General features: G+C 35.8%; 1 protein-coding gene across 5 annotated transcripts; it reads left to right on the forward strand.

Moving 5' to 3' along the window:
- The first annotated feature begins 1,433 nt into the window (after positions 1 to 1,433).
- Positions 1,434 to 23,183, forward strand: LOC114395259. 5 transcript variants are annotated; one of them, XR_003662975.1, is made up of 9 exons: positions 1,434 to 1,737; positions 2,003 to 2,133; positions 3,147 to 3,275; positions 3,450 to 3,546; positions 3,615 to 3,738; positions 3,930 to 3,964; positions 4,122 to 4,177; positions 4,467 to 4,603; positions 19,793 to 23,183. XR_003662975.1 is itself a non-coding variant. In XM_028356989.1 (3 exons), exons 1-3 carry the CDS (start codon positions 3,569 to 3,571, stop codon positions 4,577 to 4,579), a joined length of 339 nt encoding a protein of 112 aa, XP_028212790.1. In that variant the 5' UTR covers positions 3,553 to 3,568; the 3' UTR covers positions 4,580 to 4,605. The 5 variants fall into 5 exon arrangements, 1 of the variants encoding a protein (XP_028212790.1); XR_003662973.1 differs by lacking the exon at positions 3,930 to 3,964 and having other exon boundaries at positions 1,435 to 1,737; positions 19,679 to 23,183; XR_003662972.1 differs by lacking the exon at positions 3,930 to 3,964 and having other exon boundaries at positions 1,435 to 1,737.
- The last annotated feature ends 4,344 nt before the right edge of the window (positions 23,184 to 27,527 follow it).

Below are 27,527 nucleotides of genomic sequence, written 5' to 3' on the forward strand. Positions count from 1 at the left end.
AGATTTTAAACAAAGTACTTAATTATTTAGTTCTATGCTTGTTATATGAAATAATTTGATGACACATAGGATTGGTGCATTGGTGTTTTTTAAGGCCTTTAGTGGTTAATTTGTTAGTTTTTGATAGTTTTGTGTGTATTGGCGTAAGATTTTATTGGATTTACATCTAAAAGAACAATCTATTTAACATAAAATCTTTAGAAGTTCGAAAACACCATGGTATCTAACTAAGGAAAAAATATGAAATAATTCCATTATCATATAAAAAGAATCAATGAAGTGATCATTATTATTCATTCTATTTCTACCATTTTCATTCTTATTTTTTTCATTTCCCATTTAATAACTAATTTGTGATAATTTCAAAAATAACAAAATTAAGGACGAGGTTGTTTAAAGTCAAATCAAAGCCTTTCATCATCAGATTTTAGAAAACAAATTAATCCACAAAATATATCAATATTTACAAGAAACTCATCTATATGTGCATAATTTAATAAAATCATTCCAGAACATAACATTAAAAGCCAATCCCGAAACAACCAAACAAGACAAGTTAATAACCCAAGTCCGATCATTAAATTTGATATAAAAAAAGTCAAATATAACAGGAATTAACTGTCCACCTTGAAGCTTACAAAAGACCGAAGTGAATCCAAATGATGCAACGTTCAAATCACTTGAGACCATATAGATGTACATCTTATGCCCCATAATAAAACTTAAAAATAAAAATGTTCAATAAAAAGTGTACACTAAAATGAGATATGTTTCAATTATAATAAATATAGATATGTTCCACCACTATTGAGGTGTCTATCAATCAGGTCTTGAATCCAACCCTAAATTCATGGTAACAACAACTTCAATAGATTTTAAACACTTATCTAATTTTTTTAATGATAATATTAATGTTTTGGTGTCCTTACCTATTTTTTGAGTTCTTAGGGATGTTTCTTTAGCCTTGTGTTTTTTTCCTTGAAGATGATCATTCAAGTTTTTCTCACTTATGGTAGTAATATAACATAACGTGCAACTTCATCTCTGCTTGGGTTTCTTCTGCAAACTAAATGAACAATGCCCAATGCATCAATGGTAGGAGGTGTCATTGTTTTGTGCTTTGCATCATAATGATAAGCATTTGGCTTATCCTACAATGGGATAAACAAAAAAGAATTCATGCACTACTAAAAAATATACATTCAACATCGTCAATTTAACATCGGTTAAAAAAAACCGATGTTAAATTGTACATGATGGCATTTTCGTAAATAAATGATTTTTTTTACATCTGTTTTTAAAAAGATGGATGTTGTTAGTAATTACTTAACATGTTTTTTGAAAATCGTTAACTAATTAGTAACAAGATTAATTTCTCAAAAATCAATGTTAAGAAATCAGTAGATAACGTTGGCTTTTAACCAAAACGGATGTTAGTCCTTTTTTATTGTGCAAAAATGGAAGTAGAAGAAGCATTATTGAAGTTGGAGTCCATTGCGTGCATAGACTCCACCACTCTCTCACTTTGAGCTCCTCGCTCTTTCTCTCTCATCTCTACACATTCGACCTCTGCTCCACCCATGACCTCGTCACTCCAAACGGCGTCGTCGTGGATCTCCACCAAATCGCCAACTCCTAAGACCCCTAAGCTGATGAACTCAAGAGACCCATCAAGGGTTTTCACAACGAAGAGCGGAGGATTGTCGATGCATGGATCTATTGCCGCAGATACATTAGGTTCTTCTATCACTCTGTGATTTTTCTTTTCTTACTATTTTTGTTCCTTGTTGTGTATTCCATAGCCCCAGTGGACAAGCATTTTGTGTCTTGCAAATAGGTTTCTTTTTATCGCACATGGTTAAATAATAAAAGTTTATTTGGCCGAATAAAAAAAAAAGATTTATTCCATTAAGACAATTGTTTATTCATTTAGAAGAAAAAGAAGGCCAACCATGGGTTGAAAAATCTGTTTAATAGTATATATTAATGGTACATTGTGCAGAAACATTCTCCATTTAGCACAAAAACGAACAGTGTGATTCTTCTTGCCGTAGATCTATTCCATTTTGCCATTCATCCATGGCCGACGAATTCAAATTCGCCGACAAAGTCCCTCCTTCCTTCGATCACGTGGTAATTCCATTCTCATATACATGCCTTTATCTCTTTTAATTTTTATTTTCCTTTCATGAATTGAACCCATCGTAAATCGAAATAGTTGATTGCATCAGCATCGTTAAGTTCTCTGAAACTCAGATCCTTGCATTCTTTTACTAATTAGCTGCATCATTTAGTTGTTCTTTCAATTATGGCTATTCTTAAAAATTATAATTGAATGTTATTAGGTGCATCATTTAGTTGTTCTTTCAATTATGTCTAATTGTTTTGCATAACAGAGAATTTGATGAGGCAAGTGTTTTGCTATTGGGATCTTTGTTGGAAAATAGAAAAAAAATGAATAAGAAAAGTTTTTGACTTTTGAAAATTCATGGGATTGGGTTCGTTTTATATACCCTTCTTCATTTACTTTCTTTATTTTCTCTCTTGGAATGTGTTTTTTTAATCATATCTTCTAAATATTTGAACACGGAAAATAGCGGATCTGCTGTGCATTCCTCGGTTATCATTTGGCTATTGTTTTGAAAATTTGGGGATGAAATTGATCCTTACGGTATTCGATGTGATTTTGGTTATGTAGGTAGTTTTATTTTTTTAGTTTTTCTGGTTTATAGGAATACACACAATAGTTATTAGATGAGTTTCAGTCATTCTTTTGCTTTTAAAACCCAAAGACACTCTTCACTTTTTCACAGTCTCCCCCCTTATCATTATTATTTTCTTGAGCATACAATTATTGGAATCTGGAATGACTTATTTCAGTTTTTCGGTTCAAATAGTGACTTTAATGTGTTGTTGTTGTTGCTTGTTAGTTTGGGTTTCCCAAAAAAGGAGTAAGGGCACATGGGGAACCATGTTAGGGGCCAAATAGCTTGAAAAAGGTTCACTTATGAATTTTAACATTGCTCAAATGGAGTGTATACTAAATAAAGGATATCCTTTGCTTTAGGGGAAAGTTCTTTTCATTCCTAAACTAAAAGTTCCAACTTCAAATTTTGGTATCATTTTCTTAGTCTTCCTATGTGTAGGCTACATTAATTTTGGATTGCCATTTCAAGAGCATCATATTCAAACTGGTTGTGGTATTATGTCTATCATAGTCTATGACGATCCTGACAAACTAGCTCTGATCACTTATCCAGATTTGGCTCTAAATTGTAAGTGCAGCCAATTTATTTTCTTTTATCTACTTTCACTTGTTTCAAGATTATATTTATATTTTACCTTTTGTTCTAGAATTTGTCTGAGTTCCTTTTTAGGTTACATAATGATTGCATTGTACATGTATATCTGGAAATATGATTCAATATTTTACTTGTGTATTGGGGCAGATATATCATGTTTTCAAGGACTATTTTATGTCCAGAAGCAGCTTCTTTACTGCTTCACAACTTTTGCATATATCATATCAGTCCTCCTGGACATGAGGTTTGTAAGTTGGTTGATTTGAATGTATTTTTTATTGCATGTAGAACTGAATATTATTATTCATATAGTTTTCCCTCTGAAACTTCCACAAGAGTTCTTGAAGTTGGGAGCAACTGCAAATTGTGCCGAGGATCCTATTCCTTCTGCTGAAGATTTAGCAGATCAAATAATTGAGGTCCTCAACTATTTTGGGTAATTAGAATATAATTACAGTGTTGATACTTTATATTTCGGGGGGTGGTTAGATTCAATTTCTCATAAATCCTTCTTTTATATGTACAAAGCCTATTTAAGTTGAAGAAAAGTCCCTTTTTTTGGGTGAAATTCAATGTTTTTGCTATATTTATTAATGACATGAACTATTTTTCGAGGAAACATTGAAGTTGTGGAATCACAGATAGTTCAAGCTTGCAGAAAAGTCAGTGCAAAGCTAATTTAGTTTCTTCACCCTGTACCGTTCTATAGCTATTAGCTGGAATGTGAAAATTGCTATTTTCTATTCCTTTTCTTACTCTTTCCATGTTTGTTGTATTCATGTTGCTTTGCATTGGTTCTTTGTCATGTTTCTTTTCCAGCTGCTGGATGAGAGAAAAAGAACAAATGTCTTGCGGTTTCTTGAAGCAATTAATCAGTAAATCTCTCTACATATTTGCTTCCTCGTTTCTAATTTTGTGTAAATGTAGTGTTAGTATGTGAAATGGAAAATTTATGTGCTGCAACTTTGTTTTGCCAAATTGTAGGAGGCTTGACATTTCAGATGGATTAATTAGTGCTATTAGACTGCTATGAAGTGGCTTGATGTGCATGTTTATATATATATATATATATATACTCTTGGAAATAGACAAAAAATAATTAAGGAGAAGAAAGAGCAACTATTAGAAGTACTGAATACTTATTATTTTACTATGGCATTGCAGTTGAACCTGAATGGGTCTGGAGCTGGAGTTTCAACTCCCAGTTCAACCTTCTTTGGGAGCAGCTTGAAGAAGGTTATTGCCTCAAGGGTCCCCAACACCAAGATCCCCTATGAGTACATTAGCACTGGACTTCGCCAGTAAGTAATCACTAATCACATATTTACATATTTATGATCAGTTTGTATAAACTTAAAATAAGTCATTTTAAAAAATAAAGACTGCTTCTGCCACTATACCCAACTATAAGTGATGAAAGAACCAATGTTGAATGTCTAAAATAATCGATGTTAAAAGTATTTTTTCTAATAGTGATGAAAGAAGAAGCAGGAACAAAAATAAAATTGAAAGAAAGATAAAGACAAAAATGAAGAGTATATTAAACATAACACTATATAATAACCAACATGATGACTTGATCTCTACAAAATTGTGCATTAGTATATTGTGTGATGGAAGCTTGCTTGAGAAGCTTCTATGGAGGCTGGATCTTTGAGCTTCAATGAGATCCTTCAATGGTGATTTTTCACCATGGAGATGCAACGAAAGATAAAGGAGAAGAGGTGAGAGGAGGCGCCATCCACTAGGAAATAAGCCATGGAAAAAGGAGATTCACCACCAAGAGAGTGCCCTGGATAAGAAGCTTCAATGGATGAAAAAAAGAGAGAGAGAGAGAAGGGGGTGAGGGAGCACGAAATTGAAGGAGGAAAAGAAGGAGAGAAGTTGAACTTTGAAGTGTGTCTCACGAGACTCTCATTCATCAAAGTTACAACAAGTGTTATACATGTTTCTATTTATAACCTAGATAGCTTCCTTGAGAAACTTCCTTGGGAAACTTCCTTAAGAAGCTTCCTTAAGAAACTTCCTTGAGAAGCTTCCTTGAGAAGATTCCTAGAGAAGCTAGAGTTTAGCTACACACACTCCTCTAATAGCTAAGCTCGCCTCCTTGAGATAAGAAGCTAGAACTTAGCTACACACACCCCCTATAATAGCTAAGCTCACCTCTATGCCAAAATACATGAAAATACAAAAAATTCCCTACTACAAAGACTACTCAAAATGCCTTGAAATACAAGGCTAAAATCCTATACTACTAGAATGGCCAAAATACAATGTCCAAAAGAAGGAAAAACATATTCTAATATTTACAAAGAAGAGTGGATCCAACCTTGGCCCATGGGCTCAGAAATCTACCCTAAGGTTCATGAGAACCCTAGGGCCTTCTTTAATAGCTCCAGCTCAATCTTCTTAGAGTCTTCTATCAAATACCCTTGGGGGTAGGATTGCATCATTGTGTCCCACCAAATGTGTTGATGTTATTACCCTGCCAGTCCCGATTATAAGACATTGAAACTGGTTCTTGAATCAAGATCCCCTCTTGTCTTTGCATGATCACTTGATCCCTACAAGATTCTACATTAGTATATTGTGCCCCACGAAATGTGTTAATGTTATTACCTTGCCAGTCTCGATTAAAAGACATCAAAATTGGTTCTTGATTCAAGATCCCCTTTTTTCTTTGCATCAGGATACTTAATGCTTTCTTTGATGTCATTTCCTTCATAACTTCGTCTTCTAGATGTCATCATCGTGCAATTATGTCTGTCATACCCTAATTTCGTCTGAGGACTATCATTCATTGATGTTTTGATCCTCCTTAACCGAAAGGTTTTGTTCGACACTAGTTTCTACTCAAGGCATGAGATCGTTTGACGTTTTGGTCAAGGATACGGAAAATACCCAAGGGGGGGGCAAAAAGGTCATTCCATGCAATTTTCTAAACCCTGGCTCACCCAGGCTAGCCTCTGGCTTGCCTGGGCCCCCAAATTGCTTAGGGCTTAAGGAACCAGCTCACATGGGCAAGCCAATTTCTTCTGGACTAAGCAATAGCTCGCCTGGGCAAGCTCTAGCTTGCCTGGACGAGCTGCAAGTCCACCAAGTGCCCTTTTTTGCTATAAATAGGCGTGAGGGAGGCTGAGTAAGGGGTTCCAAGGTTCAGAAGGTGAGGGAAATGAGAGAAGAGAGAAAGAAGAAGAAGAAAGAAGAGGAAACGAAGTTGAGGCGCTGCCGAATCGCAACTGTGATCATCCTCTACATCGTTCCTTGTTTTGCGTTCTTCGTGCGACCGTTGGTTAGTTTGGTTTTTTTAAGATTTGAATGTGATCTATGTACCCTTAGGGGACCCCTTGTTATTATGTGCACATTCATCTTCTCCATCTATCATCGATGATCTCGTTTTTCTTTGTAAAGTTCAATCTTAACCGATCACTAGTGTTGTAAAGTTGTCTTTAAAGAGATCGAAAGTTAATAAACAAAACCAAAATAAAATCAACTCATAACTACTTTTTTTTTATCAAATATCACTGGGGATCTTTTCAAGGTCTAATGCCTTATTGATTCTCTTCGCTTTTCAAATTTAAAAGATCGTTTCAAGGTCCAACGCCTTAACGATTCTCTCCGCTTATCAAAATTTAAAACATGGTTTCAAGGTCCAACGTCTTAAATGACTTTTTGTTTGCAATTAAAATGAACTTTTCAAAAACATAAAAATCAATTTAACACATAAACATTCAAACTTAAAGAACTACATAGGTCTGAATTCCTCATCGCCCCTGAGGATATGTAGAAGCAAGGGCAACACCCTTGTCGACCCCAAAAAATAATGAAACATAAAAAGGGAAAATACATAATTTTGAGGTCATGTTACGCACACTCGATTAAAGGTTGTCATCCCTTGTGATGGGCGTGTGGGGTGCTAATACCTTCCCCATGCGTAAACAACTCCCGAACCCTTCTTTTCAATATTCACAGACCCTTTTTTGGTTTTTATAATGTTTTCCTTGAATAAACATTGGTGGCGGCTCCCACGCGTTTTCCTTTTTGGAAGACGCTCCTTTGGCTTTTCGCCCGCATGCCCGTCGAAGGGTAGGTTGCAACAGATGGCGATTCCTTTGGGGAGTTGCTAGAGAGTTAGGCCATTCGATCAGTGTGCAATGTTTTTCTTGTGACTTCCTCTTTATTTATGTTTCCTTTTCCCTTTTACCTTTTATTTTGTCTATATTTGTATATAACTTTTGCTATGTTGTTGTGTTTGGTGTTTGTCTATCTATTACATTCATAGTTAGAAATATTTTTTCCTATGCACACATGGCACCTACACCTTGCACACACATTGAGATATTAGGCCCTATACCCGGGTCTATGTGAGCCATAAGGAGTAGAGGTCAATCTGTGGTCATGCTAGGTCTCTGACTTGCTTGATAACAGTGAAGCCTCATCTAGAATTTTCCTTTTTTGATAATGCATTGTCACTAGTAGTCCCTACTGCCACAATGTTGTTACCTAAGACGATGATATCTCTAGAAGCCAGTAAAGTTACGTGCAACCACCCTTTGGAGTTGTCACTAAAAGTGGGCTTTTGGATCCTTTCCATTAGGTTCCTGAATTAAGGGCATATAGCAAGCTCACTCTGGCTTGTTCCTTGATCACATCATGCATCTCTTCATGGCATCATAATGGACATATCATTCCTACATTTGTCATTTATCATATTCATGCATTTCATTTCCATAAGTCATTGCATTATCATACATCTTCATTTAGCATGCTTTTGTTCTACCAATTGCAAACATTCTATTTTCATCGTTTGCATGTTATGTTCACCCATGCATGATCCCAACACATAGTTGCTCATGCCTAGCATTTTCCTCTGCAAAAAAAGGGAAAAAAACAATTGATTGATTGTGTTTCAAAACAAAAATAAGAAGTATAGACATTCATGTGACCTCATTTCATCATTCTTAAACGTTGTGTTTTAAGAGAAAGATAAGTCATCAAGAACAAGAGTCGTTTGACTTAATCTGTCAATTGAAAATCTTTTAAATATTTTTCATCCTTGAAAATTCATTCTCGAGAACCTGCACAATGTGTTTCATTTTTCCTTGCTACAAGGTCATGACAAAATACAACAATAGATACCTTAGAGCCCTACACTAGGGCAATGAGAGGCACCATGCATGATCCTCAAGCGAACCTAGGGGAAGATAAGAAGTTCTCACCTGGTAGGCCGAAAACCAAAAAGGGCGACCTAGGCAAAATTAGGGTTAATATACAAATAAAAAAATTTGGAAAGAACAATAAAGAGCGTGTTTATCAAAGGTTTTGTCCCAAAATCCAAATTATAAAAGTATCTAGTGAAGATTTGAAATGACACATGGTCATGTTTCAACATCCCAAACACTAATTTATCCCTCGCTACCCCTTCTGAGCCAAAACATTTGTTTTCTAAAAACAACACAAAAAAAAAACTAAATATTTATTTAGATTAGGTTTTATCCATTCCTACTCAGGGTTCCTATTTAGTTTTTGTTGTTTTTTTTGTGTGTTGTTTTTAGAAAACAAATGCTTTGGCTCAGAAAGGGTAGCAAGGGATAAATTAGTGTTTGGGATGTTGAAACACAACCATGTGTCATTTCAAATCTTCACTAGATACTTTTATAGTTTGGATTTTGGGACAAAACCTAATCATCAAAACTCTTCATAGCTTGATCTTCATGTTGCTCCCCCTATCTCTAATAATCACCCCCTTTTTGGCTTTGATGATGCCAAACTTTATTGTCATTGAGTGCATTTTGTGAGTCTTGAGAGTAGAGACTTTTCTTGAGACATCACCTTAAAATTAATGAACACTATGACCAAGAGAAGTCTCAAATCATGTCATATCATCATCATAATATAGTGATCGAATGAATAAGAATGTATGTATGTGCCAATGTAATGACAATGGTGTAATTTTTTCTCCCCCTTTTGGCATAACAAGGCCAAAAAGTCACAAACAACACAGAGTAAAAAACAAACAACATAAGGAGTAACCAAGGGTAAAAGCAATAAATAATCCATTCATTAGTTAAACATTACAACCATCATTAAAAAAATAAAACAACTTTCACAAAAAAGATGACAACTAGAACAACAAGATTAGCATCAAACAGAAGACAAAACAACAATGAAAGCCAAACAACAAAAACAGGCACCAAAACACAACTAAGCATCATCCTCATCAGGGTTTGGGAGGTTGCTAAGCTTGAGCCTAGTTTCTATGTTTTCCAGCCTAGAGTTGATATTCTCTATGGAACTGTGAACTTCGGTTGAGTGTTCTTCATGGACGTGAAGCATAAAATCCATCTTCTAAATCATGAGAGATTCAAAAGGACTCCATTTAGGTGTAGGATCATGTTGAGCTTTAGCTTCATCATCTTCTTCCATCTCTTCAATGTTTCCAGTAGTAGGCTCTCTGGCCATTATCCATTCATGAGCAGCATACTCATACCAAGCTTCTTGCGATGCCTTTCAGTAATTTCACTAATGGTTTTGGTGTAATCCACAATCTCATTAGAAACATTAACCTTAAAATAGTTAATGAATCTAGAGGTAAGAAAAACATATGAAAACTCATAATCCACAAGGCGACGACATTTCAACATGATGTCTTCAATCAGTAGAATCCAATTCATCTTAATTCCTGATTTTAGACCATAAACTATTTGCATATCATCATCTGTTACTTGAGCATGATTGCTTGACCTTGGTGTGAAAATGTAGGTGATGAGGTAAATCAACATCCTGTCTTCAACAATTAATCCACCAACTCCAAGGTGATTTCTCAATCTCTTTGTAGGACCCAGAAAATTTCCTCTATAGGTTTGCATCTTGTTGTAGACATCTGCAATTTCATCAAATTTATGGACTCCACCCATGTCCAGACCAGCAACTTCCTTCCACACAACAACATCTATGACCATATCTACTCCATTAACAGTAGTGAAGAGATTACCTTCAAGGTAAGCACGAGCACATGTGTAGAAAACCTTGACCAGTTCTGGATAAAACGTCCCTTTTATCTACACTAGCTTCGTCAGCCTTTGAACTTCTAGCAAATTAGGAAAGTTGAACCCTTGCTGAGAGAACCATTCCAAGTCTAGATACTAAGGAACCATTACGTTCTTGACAATATAAATTAGCTTGTAGTCACTCTTTTTTCCTTCTTCAGTGAACCATGTGTCCAAATGATTGATGGCTGCTTGGGAGCATTCACCTTGCTTCCTTTTTTAGGACTTCTACTTTTTTTTAGCTCTTGATGAGTTGCCAGACATTTTTGAAGAGAAGGCAGAGGATTATAGAGAATAGGAAGTTTGGGTTCAGAAGAGGTGGTAGTAGATACTGAGAAGTGGTGTTGGAGTGATTTGTTTAGAGCCCATATTTGAAAAAATAGTGATCTTGAGCAACTCAAGATGTAGCTTTGATACCAATTCAAAAAGTCAATGGGACTCACCGAACCAAGAGAAAGGGGTGATTTGCTTTTAAAATCAAATCGAAAGAAAAACATAGTTTTAAAAACTTTGGCTTCACAAGGATCATATCACAACTTTATGTTAAATCAATATTGAATCAATCACCTGAACTTAATATCCTTTTGTTACAGTGCATCAATTTGAAATATCTTTAAAACTTAGCAAATTGATAAAGAATGCAATAGAGAAAGATGAGAGTTAAAGAGAAGATAGAAACCAAGATTTACACTGGTTCATTCTCCATTTCTAGATAATCTATTCCACATAACTAATTCAACATGAAGTAGATTTTCACTATGCAATGTGAGTTTTACAAGCAATAACAACCAATTTCAAATTCTATCTAGAAAATGAAACTTAGGCACCTAACCCCAGGGTCCTTTATGAATATAAGCCTAAGAGAAACCTACTCTTAGCTTCAAACTAGAAACAACTGTTCTAGCATGCTGTAAAAACTCATGCACATGCAGTAACAATGTGTAAAAACCATATGAAATAGAGTCAAGGAGAGATACAACCTTTACATTTGAATGTAAGAACAAAAGACTTGATTGAGTGGACCTCTCTTGATCTCAAATGTGTTTACAACTCATTTTTCCTTTGAAAGCTTCAAGAAACGAAAACTAAAGTTTTGAGTTGTAAAAGATCATTCAAAGCTCATTTTCAAAGTGAGAACACAAGATGGGTATATATGGAGAAAACAATTATAACTGCTTATAATAAATTAAATTGGCATTGTAATCGATTATTTCAAGAAAGTAATCGATGAGATTTCCCATTTAATCGATTAAAGTGTTCTTCCCCAAACCTGGAAAGTTTTCGATAACAATGTAATCAGTTACAATTTTGATTTAATCGATTAAAATGTTCTTGATCACTTATGGGAACACTTTCAAGAACGATGTAATTGATTAAACTAGAGACTCCACAAAATAGACATGGTCTTAAAAGAACTATGTAATCGATTATGGATATATGGTAATCGATTAAACTAGAACTATGATCTCTCTGCAAGTTTCTCAAAGACTTGTGCAATCGATTATAGATATCGGTAATTGATTAAAACATAGAGTAATATAACACTAAAGACGTTTCTTATCTAAAATACTATCTTCCTACTTTTATATGATGATGCATGATGTACACACAGATAAAATAAGACTAGAAAGCAACAGTCAACACAAATGCCACTCAATTAGGAGTTGGGCATGTAAAAGTCAAAACTCTTCATAGCTTGATCTTCATGTTTCTCAATGGGACTTAGCTAAATTTATAGTCAATTACGATATGCTGTAATCAATTATCTTGATGGGACTTAGCTAAATTTCAATTGAAGTTAGTTTATGTACTTGTTCTAACACAATGTAATTGATTACATATACTTGTAATCAATTATGTTGTGTTGAACATGTATTGCTCTGAAAACTTAGTGAATCATTCAATCTAATTTCACACTTGATAAACATTTAAGCATGTAGAAAGAATCCTAAACTATTTTGCAACAAACATGCCTAGACTAAAACAATCAATAAAAATGCCACATCTATTAAACATGTTTGGTATTGCAAATCATCAAAAACCAAAATCAAAACTAAGTCTTCGTGATATCAACACAAGGCATTAATGATCATGATCATGCTCTTACTTTTTCTATGTGAATTCTCTTGGTTGAGAAAATGGAGCATAAACTTAGTTTTGTGTCGTTGCTTAATTGTGTAAATTGGACATGAACCCTTATTATCCCAGTTTAAATAGATCATATTTGTCACAATTTAGTGGTCAAAACCTTAGAGGAGCGACAACATTAGGCTTGAGAATAGAGGTGGAATTCTTCTCCCTCACTTTGAGATTATGGGTTTGATGTTTATGTTTCTCTTAGGTTTTCTCAATGACTATGTTTGAGTAATATTCTTTGTTTTTGGGATTAGGTACAGCCCTTGGCACATTATTTTTGTGAATTAATTGTTTTCTCCCTTTTGTTAAGTATCTAAACATTTCAATTCAATCCTTATCAATCTTATGTGAATTGGTTAGTCACATATTTGCATCTCTTAGAATATTGGAGAAGAATAGAAAGGTGAATTTAATTGTTGGGAATATAGAGATTTAAATGTAAGACTTAAATCAAGAAAGTAATTTTAGGTTTTGTTAGAAGAACCAACAAAATATTACGAATTTAAAGGGTTTATTGAATCTAACTACCACGAAAGTAAGAGATAATTCAACTAGGCATGATTTTTGTATCCAGAAAGGAAACATTAATTAAATTAAGGTAATTCACCCTTAAAGGAGTTTAATCTTAACTATTAGGTAATCAATTTTGATTCATTAATTATCATTGCTAATTCAATTAGGCATGGTTTTTTTATCTAGAAAGGAAACATTAATTAGATTAGGATAATTCTTAGATTATTAGATTAGGTTTTGTCCCAAAATCCAAACTATAAAAGTATCTAGTGAAGATTTGAAATGACACATGGTCGTGTTTCAACATCCCAAACACTAATTTATCCTTTGCTACCCCTTCTGAGCCAAAGCATTTGTTTTCTAAAAACACAAAAAAACAACAAAAACTAAATAGGAACCCTGAGTAGGAACCACCGCTAAACCGGTGGGGAGGGAAATGCAAACAACACATGCATGAAGTTGGGCAACAATGAAAAAAAAAAGGAAAATCCGCCAAAGGCGAGTAAAGAAAAAGAGAGACAAAAGATCTCCAGATTTTTCAAGGAAGGCACAAAAAGTGCAATAAGGATTAATGTATAAGACAAAAGGAGTAGAGCCTGACCCAAGAGTTGAAAGGAACAAAAGTACAAGCAAGACTCTCAAGGTTCTTACTCAATATAACCCTCAAACATTCTTTGAGCCTCTCTAATCCTTTCTTTCATATCCTTCTTACCCCTGACCACGTTACAAGCCCAATAAAGCCCATGTGGATCAAGAAATGACTAATTTTGTTTTTAAGTTGGGATTATGGAATGAAGTCCGCACACACTTGTGATTGTTGAAAAAAATATATATAAAAAGAGAGAGAGAATCCTTGAGGTTTCGCACTTGCACATTTGAGAAGAAAACTCATTCGACCAGGAGCTTGTGGAAAATGTCCAAAGACAATTAGTATGGTACATTTGATGTTAGTCACTCATGCAGGCTCCTTAGGATTCCTTTTGAATCCAAGGGTGGCCTTTGTTGAATAATTTTTTTTGGGATCAGCCCATGTCATCAAGTTTCAGTGGGATCGACAAACCCTTGGCATCACTCTACGATCTTAAATTAGGAAAGTTTCACTTGGTCACATACCAAAGTGTGACAATCCATTGCCATCCTTCAATGAAGCGCACGATCAATCCCAAAACCTTATGTTTTCTTGTTGTGCAGAATAATAGAAGGTTTTAAGCAAAAAGACAGGGGAAAACCCTAGGATCAATATTTCAGTTGATTGACTAAATGTCAAATGGCTCCATTATCGTCACTCCAAAATTGTCAAGTGACTAAATCAAACAAAACATACACTCTGAGGGAGTCCCCGAAGAGATTTACAAAATGATCGGATGAGGTCTCATGAGTTATCACGTCTTTCAGAAAGAGACAGTCAATCCGTGTTTTCCACAAAAAGAAAAAAGCAAAAAAAAATCAAATCAAAATCAAAATCACAAAAATAGGAAAGAATGTCATGAGCATTACTCAATGTTCATGAATCAAAACCTTTTGCATTACTAGTATTTCAAGATGAAGGTTGCATTCATCTGCATCCCAAAAATCATGTTCATATTAGGCAATAAGTGCGTAGATTTCTCTTCATATACCAATTTCCTAAATCTAATGTCCTATCTTTTAAATTTAGGATGAAAGGTCCACTCAAAGAGTCAATCTCTTGCTTTCTCATCAGGTTGAGCCCTTTGGTACTAGTGTCTATTGGCTTGTGTCCTAGGACTCAAAGTCCTTGCATTTATCATTCACAGGACTCAAAGTCCTTGCATTTATCTTTCATAGGACTCAAAGTCCTCACATTTATCTTTCATAGGACTGAAAGTCCTCGTCTTTCTTTCATAGGACTCAAAGTCCTCACATTTATCTTTCATAGGACTCAAAGTCCTCGTCTTTCTTTCATAGGACTCAAAGTCCCCTATCTTTATGCTTTCATAGGACTCAAAGTCCTCTGTCATTTACATTACAAAGACTTCAATTTCTTCAGTCATTTATGCTTTCAAAAGACTACAATGTCTTCAGTCATTTACGCTTTCAAAAGACTACCATGTCTTCAATTACATTTTAAAGACTTCAATGTCTTCAGTCATTTACGCTTTCAAAAGACTACAATATCTTCATCTACATTTCAAAGACTTCAATGTCTTCTGTCTTTTACATTTTTACAAGACTTCAATGTCTTCTGTCTTTTACACTTTATAAGACTTCAACGTCTTTTGTCTTTTATAGGGCCCAATCTCATTGTCTTTGGCTTCTTACGACTTGACGTCCTCTATGTCTATGCTTCGAAAAAAAAAATTCAAAAGTCTTCTGCTCTATAGGACTTCAATGTCCTCTTTTTTACTTTTTATAAGAATTCAATGTCCTCTTATTTTTCGGTGTTGGACAAGTGGTCTCAATAACTTAAGAGGGGGTGAATTAAGTTTCAAAATTTTCCACTAACAAACTTTTAACCCCCTTCTAAATGATAGGCTCAGAATGCAGAAGAAGAAGAAGCAGTCGATTTAATAATGTTCTTGAAACATGCAAGACAAAATTGATTGCAATAACATAAGTGAGATAAGGGAAGAGAGAAATGCAAACTCGATTTTTACTGGTTTGGCCATTTCCCATACCTACGTCCAGTCCTCAAGCAACCCACTTGAGATTTTCCACTATTTCTCTAAATCCTTTACAGACTTTGAACACACATTGGGATCCGTCACCCTTGTGTTCAAAGATTCTCCAAGAGACAACCTGTCTCTTGATTACAACTCTCACAATCCAAGAGACAACCAGTCTCTTGATTACAACAGACTTTCTGATGAACAGAAAGATTTCTCTCCTTTAGAGTTGATGATACAAATTGAAGTTCCTAGAGGAATTTCTCTCTTTTAGAGATGATAATACAATTTGTAGTTCCTAGATGAAATCTCAATAGATTTGCAAGTGTTTGCCCAAGAGTTGTTGAGAGAGCATTTGACAATGAAGTTCTCTTAGAATATCTCTTTCTTACTTTTCGAAGTCTGACACACATATATATAGGCCCTTTGTGCCTTTTCAAAATGGTTTGAAGAGATGTGTCTTTTCAAAAAGCTTTTTCTAAAATTCTTCACCGGTAATCGATTACAAGTTTCTGGTAATCGCTTACACAATTATATTTTGAAGGGTCATGTCTTTTCAAAGTGTTTTCTAAAGTGTCGTTGCTGGTAATCAATTACAAACATATGGTAATCGATTACATGATTCAAAATTCAAATTCAAAACCCTTTTTAAAAGTTGTTTTTCAAAATACACTGCTTGGTAATCGATTACCAGAGCCTTGGATGTCTTGTAAACACTTTGTTTAAAGGCAAAAGCTTGATCTTGAATTAATCTGTCTTCTGATAATCGATTACACTGCCTGGTAATCGATTACCAAAGCCTTGATCTCTTGGAAACACTTTGTCTTGAGGCAAAAGCTTGATCTTGAATTAATCTTGAAGCTATGCTTGTTTGTTGAAGCAACCTTGTATTGACCTTGAAGCAATGCTTAACCTTTGAATGTTTGTTGAAGTAATCTTGAAAGTAACCTTGTTTGATTATTCTTTGGCATCATCAAAATGATGTATTCATACATTCACATTCGGTTCCTTGGTTTTCGCCAGTTGCCTGTCGAATAGCAAGGTCACTCGAATGAAATTAGTGTCCTTATCTTTACTTCCCATTTATTTCCAATAAAAGGTAAGTAAAGATGGGCAACTGTCATATCCTAATTTCATTTGGGGACTATCATTCATTTATGTTTTGATCCTCACTAACCGAAAGGTTTTGTTCGACACTAGTTTCTGCATAAGGTGTGAGATCGTTCGACGTTTTGGTCGAGAATGCGGAAAATACCCAAGGGGAGGGGCAAAAGGGTCATTCCAGGCAATTTTCTGGACCCTGGCTCACCCAGGCTAGCCTCTGGTTCACCTGAGCCCCCAAATTGCTTAGGGATGAAGGAAACAGCTCACCTAGGCGAGCTGCAAGTCCAACAAGTGCCCTTTTATGCTATAAATAGGCGTGAGGGAGGCTAAGTAAGGGGTTCCAAAATAAAACCAACTTATAACTAACTTCTTTTTTTTTTTTTATCAAATATCACTGGGGATCGTTTCAAGGTCTGATGACTTAACGATTCTCTTTGCTTTTCAAATTTAAAAGATCGTTTCAAGGTCCAACGCCTTAACGATTCTCTCCGCTTTTTAAAATTTAAAGCATCGTTTCAAGGTCCAACACCTTAAACGACTTTTTGTTTGCAATTAAAATGAATCTTTCAAAAACATAAAAATCAATTTAACACACAAAAATTCAGACTTAAAGAACTACGTAGGTCTGAATTCCTCATCGCACCTGAGGATACGTAAAAATAAGGGAACACCCTTGTCGACCCCAAAAAATAGAGAAACATAAAAAGGGAAAATACATAATTTTGAGGTCATGTTACGCACACTCGATTAAAGGTTGTCGTCCCTTGTGATGTGCATGTGCGGTGCTAATACCTTCCCCATGCATAAACAACTCCCAAACCCTTCTTTTCAATATTCGCAGACCCCTTGTTGGTTTTTATAATGTTTTCCTTGAATAAACGTTGGTGGCGACTCCGACGCATTTTCCTTTTTGGAAGATGCTCCTTTGGCTTTTCGCCCGCACGCTTGTTGAAGGGTAGGTTGCGACAATGTCTCTCTTAATTTTCTCCTTCTCCAACTCTCGTTGCATTTATTCTTTCTCCAACTCTCATCAGAATGCTTCATCTACATTGACTAAAATCGACATTGGAAAACACTAGGCACCAGATCATTGCTAGGAAACTCACCCTTTAAAAATGAACTAATGTTAGAAAAGCTTTATTTTTGAAAAAAAACAACAAATGGGTCTTTTGGTGTAAAGAAATGGAAGTATTACCTTGTATGGGTGTCTAGAAATGGAGGTGACAATGGAAAGAGGGTGTGACATTGTTGATGGTGTCGTTTGGTTTTTTCCATTATAATATTTGAACTCCATGGCAAAATGTTGGAATATGAAACAAAGGGAGAGTTGAGGAGAAAGAAAAATGTGTTGATGGAATCAAAGATAGTGAATTTGAGTGTGTGCAGTGTAGAGTTTGAAAGTGTGATTAAATAGGTGAGATAAAATTAAAACTCTGATGAATCAATATCCGAAAAATAGAAATATAATCGTTAGAGATTAAATTAAACTTGACTACCTTGAGTTTAATTGTCGTGCCACCAAAACCATTGAGTGTAACTCTCACACACGATCAAAAGTATAGTCAATGGACCCTAATGATGTCCTGTGAGATGTGTCATCAGTATTTACCAATCCTACAATTATGCGAAATAATATATGCATAGAGAAATATTCCCATTGCATAGAGACAGTGAAATTGAGGCTCCAATCCCCTAGTAGATCAACCAGAGGAAAAACTTAATGGATGAGTTTATCGTAGGTAACCACTAGAGATGCCGCTATAGTTGCCGGACTACACACATGTGCCCTCATAGAGGTAAGGGATGAGTTTATCGCAATTGGGGTTAGAGTGAACATGTGTAGGGATCCTTAGAGGATCAAATTGGGGTTAATTTTGGGGTGTTCTATGCATTTTAATTATGTCTGTACAATGATAACAACGAATTTCTCATGTTTGACATTTCAATTAATGCCCTGATGTGAATTGGATGGTTTAATTGAGTGTTTGGCTTTGAATGTTAGAAACCTAGAAATTTGGGGATTTTTTATTCTTGCATGTTTTCTTGAAATTGATTGAGGAGTTTTGTTCCCCATGATGTGATCACATGTTTTGTGCTATTCGTTTAGAATTTGAGTGTTTTGAGGTCAAATTATGCCCTTTTTGCTTCATAAAATAGAGGTTTTTCGCGAAGCTTGATGAAGATTATTCCATCCATTGAGATAATGCCAATTAAGTACTTGATTCATGTTCGGGTTTCAACAAGGCTTACCAAATCACAAGTTAATTCCTGAATTCATCTATAAGATTGTCAATCAAATAAAAGAATTAAGTATAGAAACAAATAAAGAACTCAAGATGAAGTATTGAATTGATAGAATTAAAGCGAAACAAGGTTCATCCTTTCATATCCTAGGTGGAAGTAATTATACTCATAAAAATAATACAATGAAACCTAGAGTGTCTAATGGAATAATGGAGGCATCTAGTAGGTGGAAGTCTAAAATATAATTCTAAGAACTACTCAGGACTTCTACACTATTACAATGAATGTCTAACCTCTTATTTATAGAATTATAGTTGAGTTTAATTAAGGAGATAAATATCTCTAATTAATTCAAGTAATTATCTTCTTCTTCAGCTGATTTATCCTTGAAAAATATCTTGCTTCTTCAAAATTTCTCCTTCCAGAACTTTCTGTTGATTTTGGGCCTCTAAGTTCTTGCCAGAATAACCTATTTTTGCTGGAAAAAACTATCAAAAATTCATTAAAAATAACTAAAACATAAAATTCTACCCAAGACAAAGTAAAAACTGAATTTAAAGCTAATTTGATTCAGAACAAGGCCTAAAGTTAACTAAAAGGCCAAATAAATATCATAAAATACATATGAAAATATGGTAAATTTGACATTTATCAACAGGATTCCTAATGGTTGAACAGTAACCTCATTTACCTCAATGCATTCTAGGTCGTTGATTGTTCTTAGCGCTATCTTGGTCATTAATTTTTTGACACAAAAGACGAAGCTCTACAGGATTCATGATGGGTGAACATTAACCTCATTTACCTCAATGTGTTCTAGGTCATTGATTGTCATCGGTGCTATCTCGGCTACTAATTTTTTGCCACAAAAGATGAAGCTCTGTAGGATTCCTAATAGATGAACAGTAATATCGTTTATGTCAATGCGTTCCAGGATGTTGATTATTGTCGGTGTTATCTTAACCACTACTTTTCTACCACAAAAGACAAAGCTCTACAAGATTCCTGTTGTGTGAATAGTAACCTTGTTTACCTCAATGTGTTTTGGGTCATTGATTTTTGTCGATGCTATCTCAACTACTACTTTTCTAGCACAAAAGATGAAGCTCTACAAGATTCCTAACATGTGAATAGTAACCTCGTTTACCTTAATGTGTTATGGGTCATTGATTGTCAATAGTGCTATCTCGACCACTACTTTTTTGGCACAAAAGATGAAGCTCTACAAGATTCTTAATGGGTGAATAGTAACCTTGTTTATGTCAATGCATCATGGGCCATTGATTTTCATCGGTGGTATCTAAACCACTACTTTTCTAGCACACAAGACGAAGCTCAGCAAGATTTTTGACTGGTGAATAGTAACCTCATTTACATCAATGCATTATGGGCCATTGATTATCATCGGTATTATCTTGACTACTACTTTTATAGTTCAAAAGTCAAAGCTTTTCATGTTTATTTGTGAATTGTTGATGGGTTGATTGATTCATGATGTGTTGTGCAACTGATTTGTATATATTTATTAATAAAAACTAAAATAAGAAACACATACATTAATACATTTCCTACAAGCAAAATACATACATTATTATTATAGTAAACAAACATTGAAATTACAAACACAACCTTGAAATCAAAATAACATAAAAATAAACGTTTCAATAAAGATACATCGTAATCTCTACATATTGTCATTCAAGTTTCATTGTTTTGTCAAGCAACTTTTCCATAACATCCCAAAAACTGCACTGGGACTGTGGTTTTATTTCAGTGCACAACTCAACACACGTAAGGTTAAGATTTTTTGCGAATATAGAAAACATTGTATGTATGTGCTCATCATCTTCATGTTTCCACACACTATATTCAATATTTCCATCAACATTGGATATAGGCCATCGATAATAGATGCCACTGACTTCTTTTTCGTGGAAACATGGTGTAATCTTAGTTTGAATGGCTTTCATAGGGCCTCAAGTGTCATGTCTTGATGAAGGCAAACTAACCTTATGTCATTGCTGACAAACTATGTAGATCTGTACTCAGTTGTAATCGTTTGGCCACTGTAATATACAAAAGCCCAAACAACAAATGAACTCATTTAAATAAAGAAGACTTGATGCAACACTTAGTGAATTTATGTTAGGAATATGGACTATAGGCTAATGATATTGTGTGAACGATAATACCTACGCCAGCTTTATTTATAGGCCCAAATCCTTCAAAAAAGCTTTCATTCAGTGAGGCAGAAAAATTAACAAAGGGTTGTCATTGCTAACGACAAAATAAATGGCTAAGATAAAACCAAATCTTATAATCATTTGCCACTTGTACCAATAAAAGTGGTGGTCAAGATTGCACCGACAAAATAGATGATGCAAACTGCATTGATTTTGATGCATGCACTATACTAATGTCAAATGCAAAACTGTTGTTTTTTTTGAAATTTTATATTTGATATTAATTAACCACATGATACTGACAACATTTTTCAACAAACTAAATATGGAAAATTAAAATCAATCCCCATAGTGGTGTTCAATTCCACATGGTCGACATATCTTGTTACATGGAGGATTTTGGCAGGGTTGGGGTTGTTGTTGTAGTCGTGTCGCATTTTTTCCATTGTCAAGAATTTATTGATGTTGTTCATCCACATCTTGACAGATATGTAAATTAAACAACGACAGAGTAAAACTACCAAGTGTCACACCCAATGAAGAATTACTAGCATCATTATAATGATATAATGGGTATTCAGCTGAGTACATACTTTGCATGTATGCATGAGCTTACATTGGCATTCCAAGGTTTGCACCAAACAAATTGTTGACAAATTCTTCAAGAGGCGATGCAAATGAGTGTGGAAAATTGTCAATATTTGAATATAGTTGTTATTGAGATACAAAGAATGCAAATGAATAACGAGTTGAATTCCTATCTTCATTGAACACGATTCTAGAATTTAAGGTGTTGGGATGCATAGGTGTTCTTCTCCTTTGTGCACATTGTTGTGGTTTCATTTGATGTGTTTCAACACTTGTGTTACTAACCCCTATATCAACTGTAACCTGTGGGCCTTGCATATTCAGGAAAGGTATCAAATTTGCTAAATACCATTCTATATATTCATGGGTTTGCGAGGGAATACCATGAAAAGGTTGTCCCACTATTCCCATTTGGTCTCATTCATTCCAAAATTCAATCCACCTTGCATGCTTTTCTCCCTAATTTTCTCCAGTATGTCCTTGCATGTCGATCTATAATAGTTTATCAAGATTTCTAGGTTTCCTTGGAACCTCTTGGCGTAGTCCAAACTGGAGCTTTACCTTGTTTGCTTGCTACCTAACAAATCAGAGTAGTGCATGTAGTCCATATATTTGAATCCACAAATGCTTGTGGTGGAAAAATTTGCTGACAAGCATTGTATGGCATCCAAAAGAAATAAAAATTTAAGCATGATTATTACATTTACAATAAAAGAAACAAAAATAACATTTCCTGTAAATGAATGAAGTATTTTGTAACTTGCTCCTGTTTCATATTATCCAATCTGGATCTATATTCTATAAGATCACCATAAGGTGTTCCCATATGTTGTAGCCTGCCACAACTACATCTAATAAGTAGCGGATACGTGGGTTGACAACTAAGTCTTGGTGCAATGAAGGGCATGCGATACCATGTCTAACTTTGCAACAATGAAAAACACCTCACTATGATTTTTGTCTCCAAGTAAGTAGCCTTGCACATTTCTTTGTAAAGAGTTGCTAAACAAGTTGAACCCTAACTATATGTACAAACACGATCAATATCTCGCAACAACATTAAATACATAAGGTGAACTTTGTTGCCTATTTTATCTGGCATCAGTACTCCCCAATCAACCTTAGGATGTAAGCCTTACAATGAGTTTCTAACTGTTGTTGTGTTGGTTCTTCGGGCAGAGGCATCATATTTTGGTGCAACCATTTAAGTTTAAGTGTCAATCCTACTATTGTGTCCCCTTTAGGCAGAACAACACCCCAAATATGTTATGCACATTTCATTCGAGTCATAATAGGTTGGGCCAACTACTAGTTTTTCATCAACTCATAGTCCTAGTTGGAGTGTCACATCTTGCACTATTATTATGTATTCACCAATTGGAAGATGGAATGTGTGTGACTCGGGTCTCCACTTTTCTACCAATGCAGTAACCAAAAGATGGTCAATCTTGAATGGCGTAGCTTTACTACTTTAGCAAAGCTAGATTGCTCCAACAACGGTATGATTAATGGATTTGGGGCAGGCATAAAGTGTCAATATGATGTTTTTACATTTTTTTGAGTGCCATGTAAAAGCAAGACTGTAACTATGAAAATAAGACAATGCTAGAGGGATAGAAATTAACAATCGTTTATGCTAAAAATGACTAAAACTTACCATGTTATCCACGATTGTAGATCTGTGTTCATGTTGCTTCTGCAACAAGGTCGAAGTCTACATAATTGTATTCATAAGTTAGGAAATAATGATAATTGGAAGGGGTTATTGTTCTATTGATGAAATGGTTGTGTATGTAGATAGGGTCAATGAATGATATGTATTTATACTAGTTTTAGGCATTTGAATTAGTGTCATCTTAATCATTACTTTTCCCTTACGCAAATAGCAAGTCACTAAGAGAATCCATCCCACGTGAACAATATTTGCGCATAATTTCTACCATATTGTTAAATTGGGACTTCATCAGTAATCTCTCCATTTGCACATGGGTAAGCGTGGTGCTTCTTCATATGTTTAACCGTGATTGTCTTCTGTGCATTACCAAGTGCGTCTTGAAAAGAAATATTATCTTTGAGCATGCAATTATGAGTTTTAGTGTTCCCTCGTGAAGAATCAACAAGCGTTCAAAGCCAAACAACGGTTGTCATTACATCAACAAAAATATGTTTGAATTAACACCCTACACAAAGTAGCACGAGAGCCATGGGGAGGCCACCCCTTGTAGGGTGCGGGGCAGCACTCTGTACAAAAAATTTACATGGTGATATTATCAGGGGTATACTTTGTCAACCACAATGCAACTATACAAACCCCGGTCAAGCACTCAACACTAACACTGTAAGCATGGTGCATCAGAGACATAACACTTCAGCATGAGATTATTGAATGCTACTATTCCCTCGTGAGGAATCACTTAGCACTAACACTGGAAGCATGGTGCATTAGACAGATGACACTTCATCCTTCGGCATGGCATTATGGAATATGCTACTATTCCCCCATGTGGAATCACTCAACACTAACACTGCTGGCATGGTGTGCCAGAGGCATATCACTTTAGCCTTCAATGTGACATTATTGAATGCTATTATTCCTTCGTGAGGAATCACTCAACACTAACACTTCAAGCATGATGCGTCAAAGACATGACACTTCAGCTTTTAGCTTGGCATTATTCAATGCTACTATTCCCTCGTGAGGAATCACTCAACACTAACACTTCAAGCATGGTGCGCCAGAGACATGACACTTCAACCTTCAACATATAATTATTGAATGCTATTATTCCCCCATTAGGAATCACTCAACACTAACACTGCAAACATGGTGTATCAAAGACATGACACTTCAGCCTTCAGCGTGGCATTATTCAATGTTATTATTCCCCTTCAGGAATCACTCCATGCGTCTTGTTCCACCATCAGGAATCCAAAAAGCTAACTATTCTCATACATGAGTATGCATGCATGTCTTATACTTTGCAAATTTGGAAGCATGCCAAGGTAGATAATGACTGAGTGTGCCTTTGCTCAGAACATTATTATGTGTCATACCCTAATTTCGTCCGGGGACCTTTGCTTGATTACATGCGACCTTTCTTTGGTCCTTGTGAGGTGCTTGGTACCCATCATTAGGCAATTTGTGAAATTCCAGGACATGCCGGAAAACCAAAAAAATATTGATGCACAATCCGTAAGTTTCCGGGACACACCGGAAATCAAATGGAAGCATCGTTGCATAATTAAGTGAGGTTCCGTAACATTCCGTAAGTCAAAAAGGGGATGATTATGTAATCCGCAAGGTTCCGTAACATTACGGAAAGAAAACAAGTATCGTTACGAAATTTGTAAGTTTCCGTAACTTTACGAAAAAAGAATCACCAAAAAACAGCAGAGGGGGGTGTACTTAGTAAAAATGGGGGTGCAAATAGCACCCAGGCCCACTTGGGCCCTCCAGAATATTCCTCCAGAAGGCTGTTGCTTCTGGAGGAAGCAACCTGGCTCGCCTGGGCGAGCTGAGCTCGCCTGGGCGAGCTGGGCGGCAACCACCTCCCCTATTTTGCTATAAATAGGGGAGGAAGTGAAGAAGAAAAGGGTTCAGCCCCTTTGGCACTTCTCTCTCTTTCGAATTTGCTTGGGAAAATTGTTTCCGTGAAGAAAATCTAAGCCGAGGCGCTTCCGAAACGTTTCCGTAACGTTTTCCGTGAGGAATCTCGCAAAGGTTTCAACCGTTCTTCGACGTTCTTCATTCGTTCTTCATCGTTTTTCGATCTTCAACGGGTAAGTACCTCGAACCAAGCTTTTCGATTCATTCTATGTACCCGTAGTGGTCCACATTGTGTTTCGTGCTTTTTTATTCTCGTTTTGTTTACTTTTTATACCCCCTGTTGACGTGCTTAAGCCATTTTACTTAAGTCATTTCTCGCTTAACTTAAAAATAAAATCAATTTTCACCGAACGTTTGAATTGTATTATCCATTAACTTCGGTTAAAATGAATTCCGACCGTTCGGTCGTGCCGTAACCACGTTGGAAATCAAAAAGAGGTAAAAAATAATATAATAATAAAAAAAAACATCTTTTAGTAAAATAAAGCGGAAAATCAATCGGACGTTTTCTCTTTGGGATTTCTCATTCTTAATCGAATTGATTAATAACTAAAGTGAAACTAAGGCTAAAATCAACTCGCCTAGTCAAGCTCGTCCACAAAAATAGGCTTTGGAAGTTTGTCATTTCAATTTCTCACTAAGTAAAATGGATCATTTTTTAAGGTCCAACGCCTTAAAATGATCACCACTTAAGTAAAAAAGAATCACTTGACAAAAAGAAAGAACTACGTAGGTCTGAGTTCCTCATTGAGGATACGTAGGAGCAAAAGGCCCGCTTTTGTCGACCACCCCAAGAGATCGTTAATGGTCCAATGCCTTAACGTTTCTCTCCTTTCAAAAACAAGAGATCGTTAATGGTCCAACGCCTTAACGTTTCTCTCCTTTCAAAATCAAAAGACCATTTAATGGTCCAACACCTTAAATGACCTTTTGTTCAATAAAAACATATTTTGCAAAAAAGACAAAAACAACTTAACCAAACACTTTGTTCCGAAAGAACTACGTAGGTCTGATTTTCTCATCCCAAATTGAGGAATACGTAGGAGCAAAGGGAAACACCCTTGTCGACCACAAAAAAGAAAAAAATATAAAAAGGGTATAAAGGATATAAGAACATAAAAGGGAACATAAAAATCAAAGTCATGTTTGCACATTCGATTAAAGGCTGCCGTCCCTTGGGACGGACGTGTGGGGTGCTAATACCTTCCCCGTGCGTAAATACAACTCCCGAACCTTTCACTTAAAAAGTTCGTAGATTGCGTCTTTTCCGGTTTTTCCGACGTTTTCCTCAAATAAACGTTGGTGGCGACTCCGCGCGTATTCCTTTCATGGAACACGCATCCCGCGAGTCACGCGTCGCCCTCCCGCCGAAGGGTAGGTTGCGACAGTTGGCGACTCCACTGGGGACTATTTTTAGAGAGTTAGGCCATTTAATCTTGTGCAAATTTTGCCATGACTTACTCCTTTGTTGGCTTCCCCTTATTATGTTCTTGTATATATAACTCTTTGATGCTTTTAGTGCATTTTTTTTGTATGCATGAGGTAAATATTTATTCATTTGATGCACACAAACACTAACACTATTTGCACACGCGGTGAGTTGAAAAAGGGCCCTATACCCGGGTTCGTGGGAACATAAGGAGTGGAGGTGAATCCGTGATCATGCTAGGTCTCCGACTTGCTTGATTACAGTGAACCCTCATCTAGAGTTTTTCTCTTTGAAAACATATTGTTGCTAGTAGTCCCTACTGCTGCAGTATGTTCTTCGAAGGGGATGATACCTCTAGAAACCATCAAGAGAGATATGACTACCTTGGGGGTTATCGCTAAATGCCTAGTTAGTTCTCTCCCTTATAGGTCCCTTAAATAGGGGCACGGAGCAAACACGCTGCGTGCCATTTTTCACACTGCCATGCATAAGTATCATATACCCTTTTGCTTATGTTCAGTAAATATTGTCATGCTATGTACATTCCCGCATTGCGTCTTTTGCATATGCATCACATATGGGTTCTGTCTTGATCCCCTCTATAGACAAATCAACGGAGGGTCCAGGTCACCGTTTTAAATACATATGTTGGGGCACTTTGCTACCCCTAGACGTTGTGTCTAAGAAGGAAACAATGTCCCGGGCACCCGCATTCTTAAATTACATCTGTGTCATATGCATTTCTTCA

This window comes from Glycine soja, chromosome 18 (assembly GCF_004193775.1).
Source record: "Glycine soja cultivar W05 chromosome 18, ASM419377v2, whole genome shotgun sequence".
NCBI lineage: Eukaryota > Viridiplantae > Streptophyta > Magnoliopsida > Fabales > Fabaceae > Glycine > Glycine soja.

Coding starts and splice junctions, on each gene's coding strand:
- LOC114395259 (XM_028356989.1), top strand. CDS start 3,569: ATGTATTTTTTATTGCATGTAGAACTGAATATTATTATTCATATAGTT. Junction 3,739..4,121: donor GAGGTCCTCAACTATTTTGG/GTAATTAGAATA, acceptor TTTCTTTTCCAG/CTGCTGGATGAGAGAAAAAG. Junction 4,178..4,466: donor TTTCTTGAAGCAATTAATCA/GTAAATCTCTCT, acceptor ATGGCATTGCAG/TTGAACCTGAATGGGTCTGG.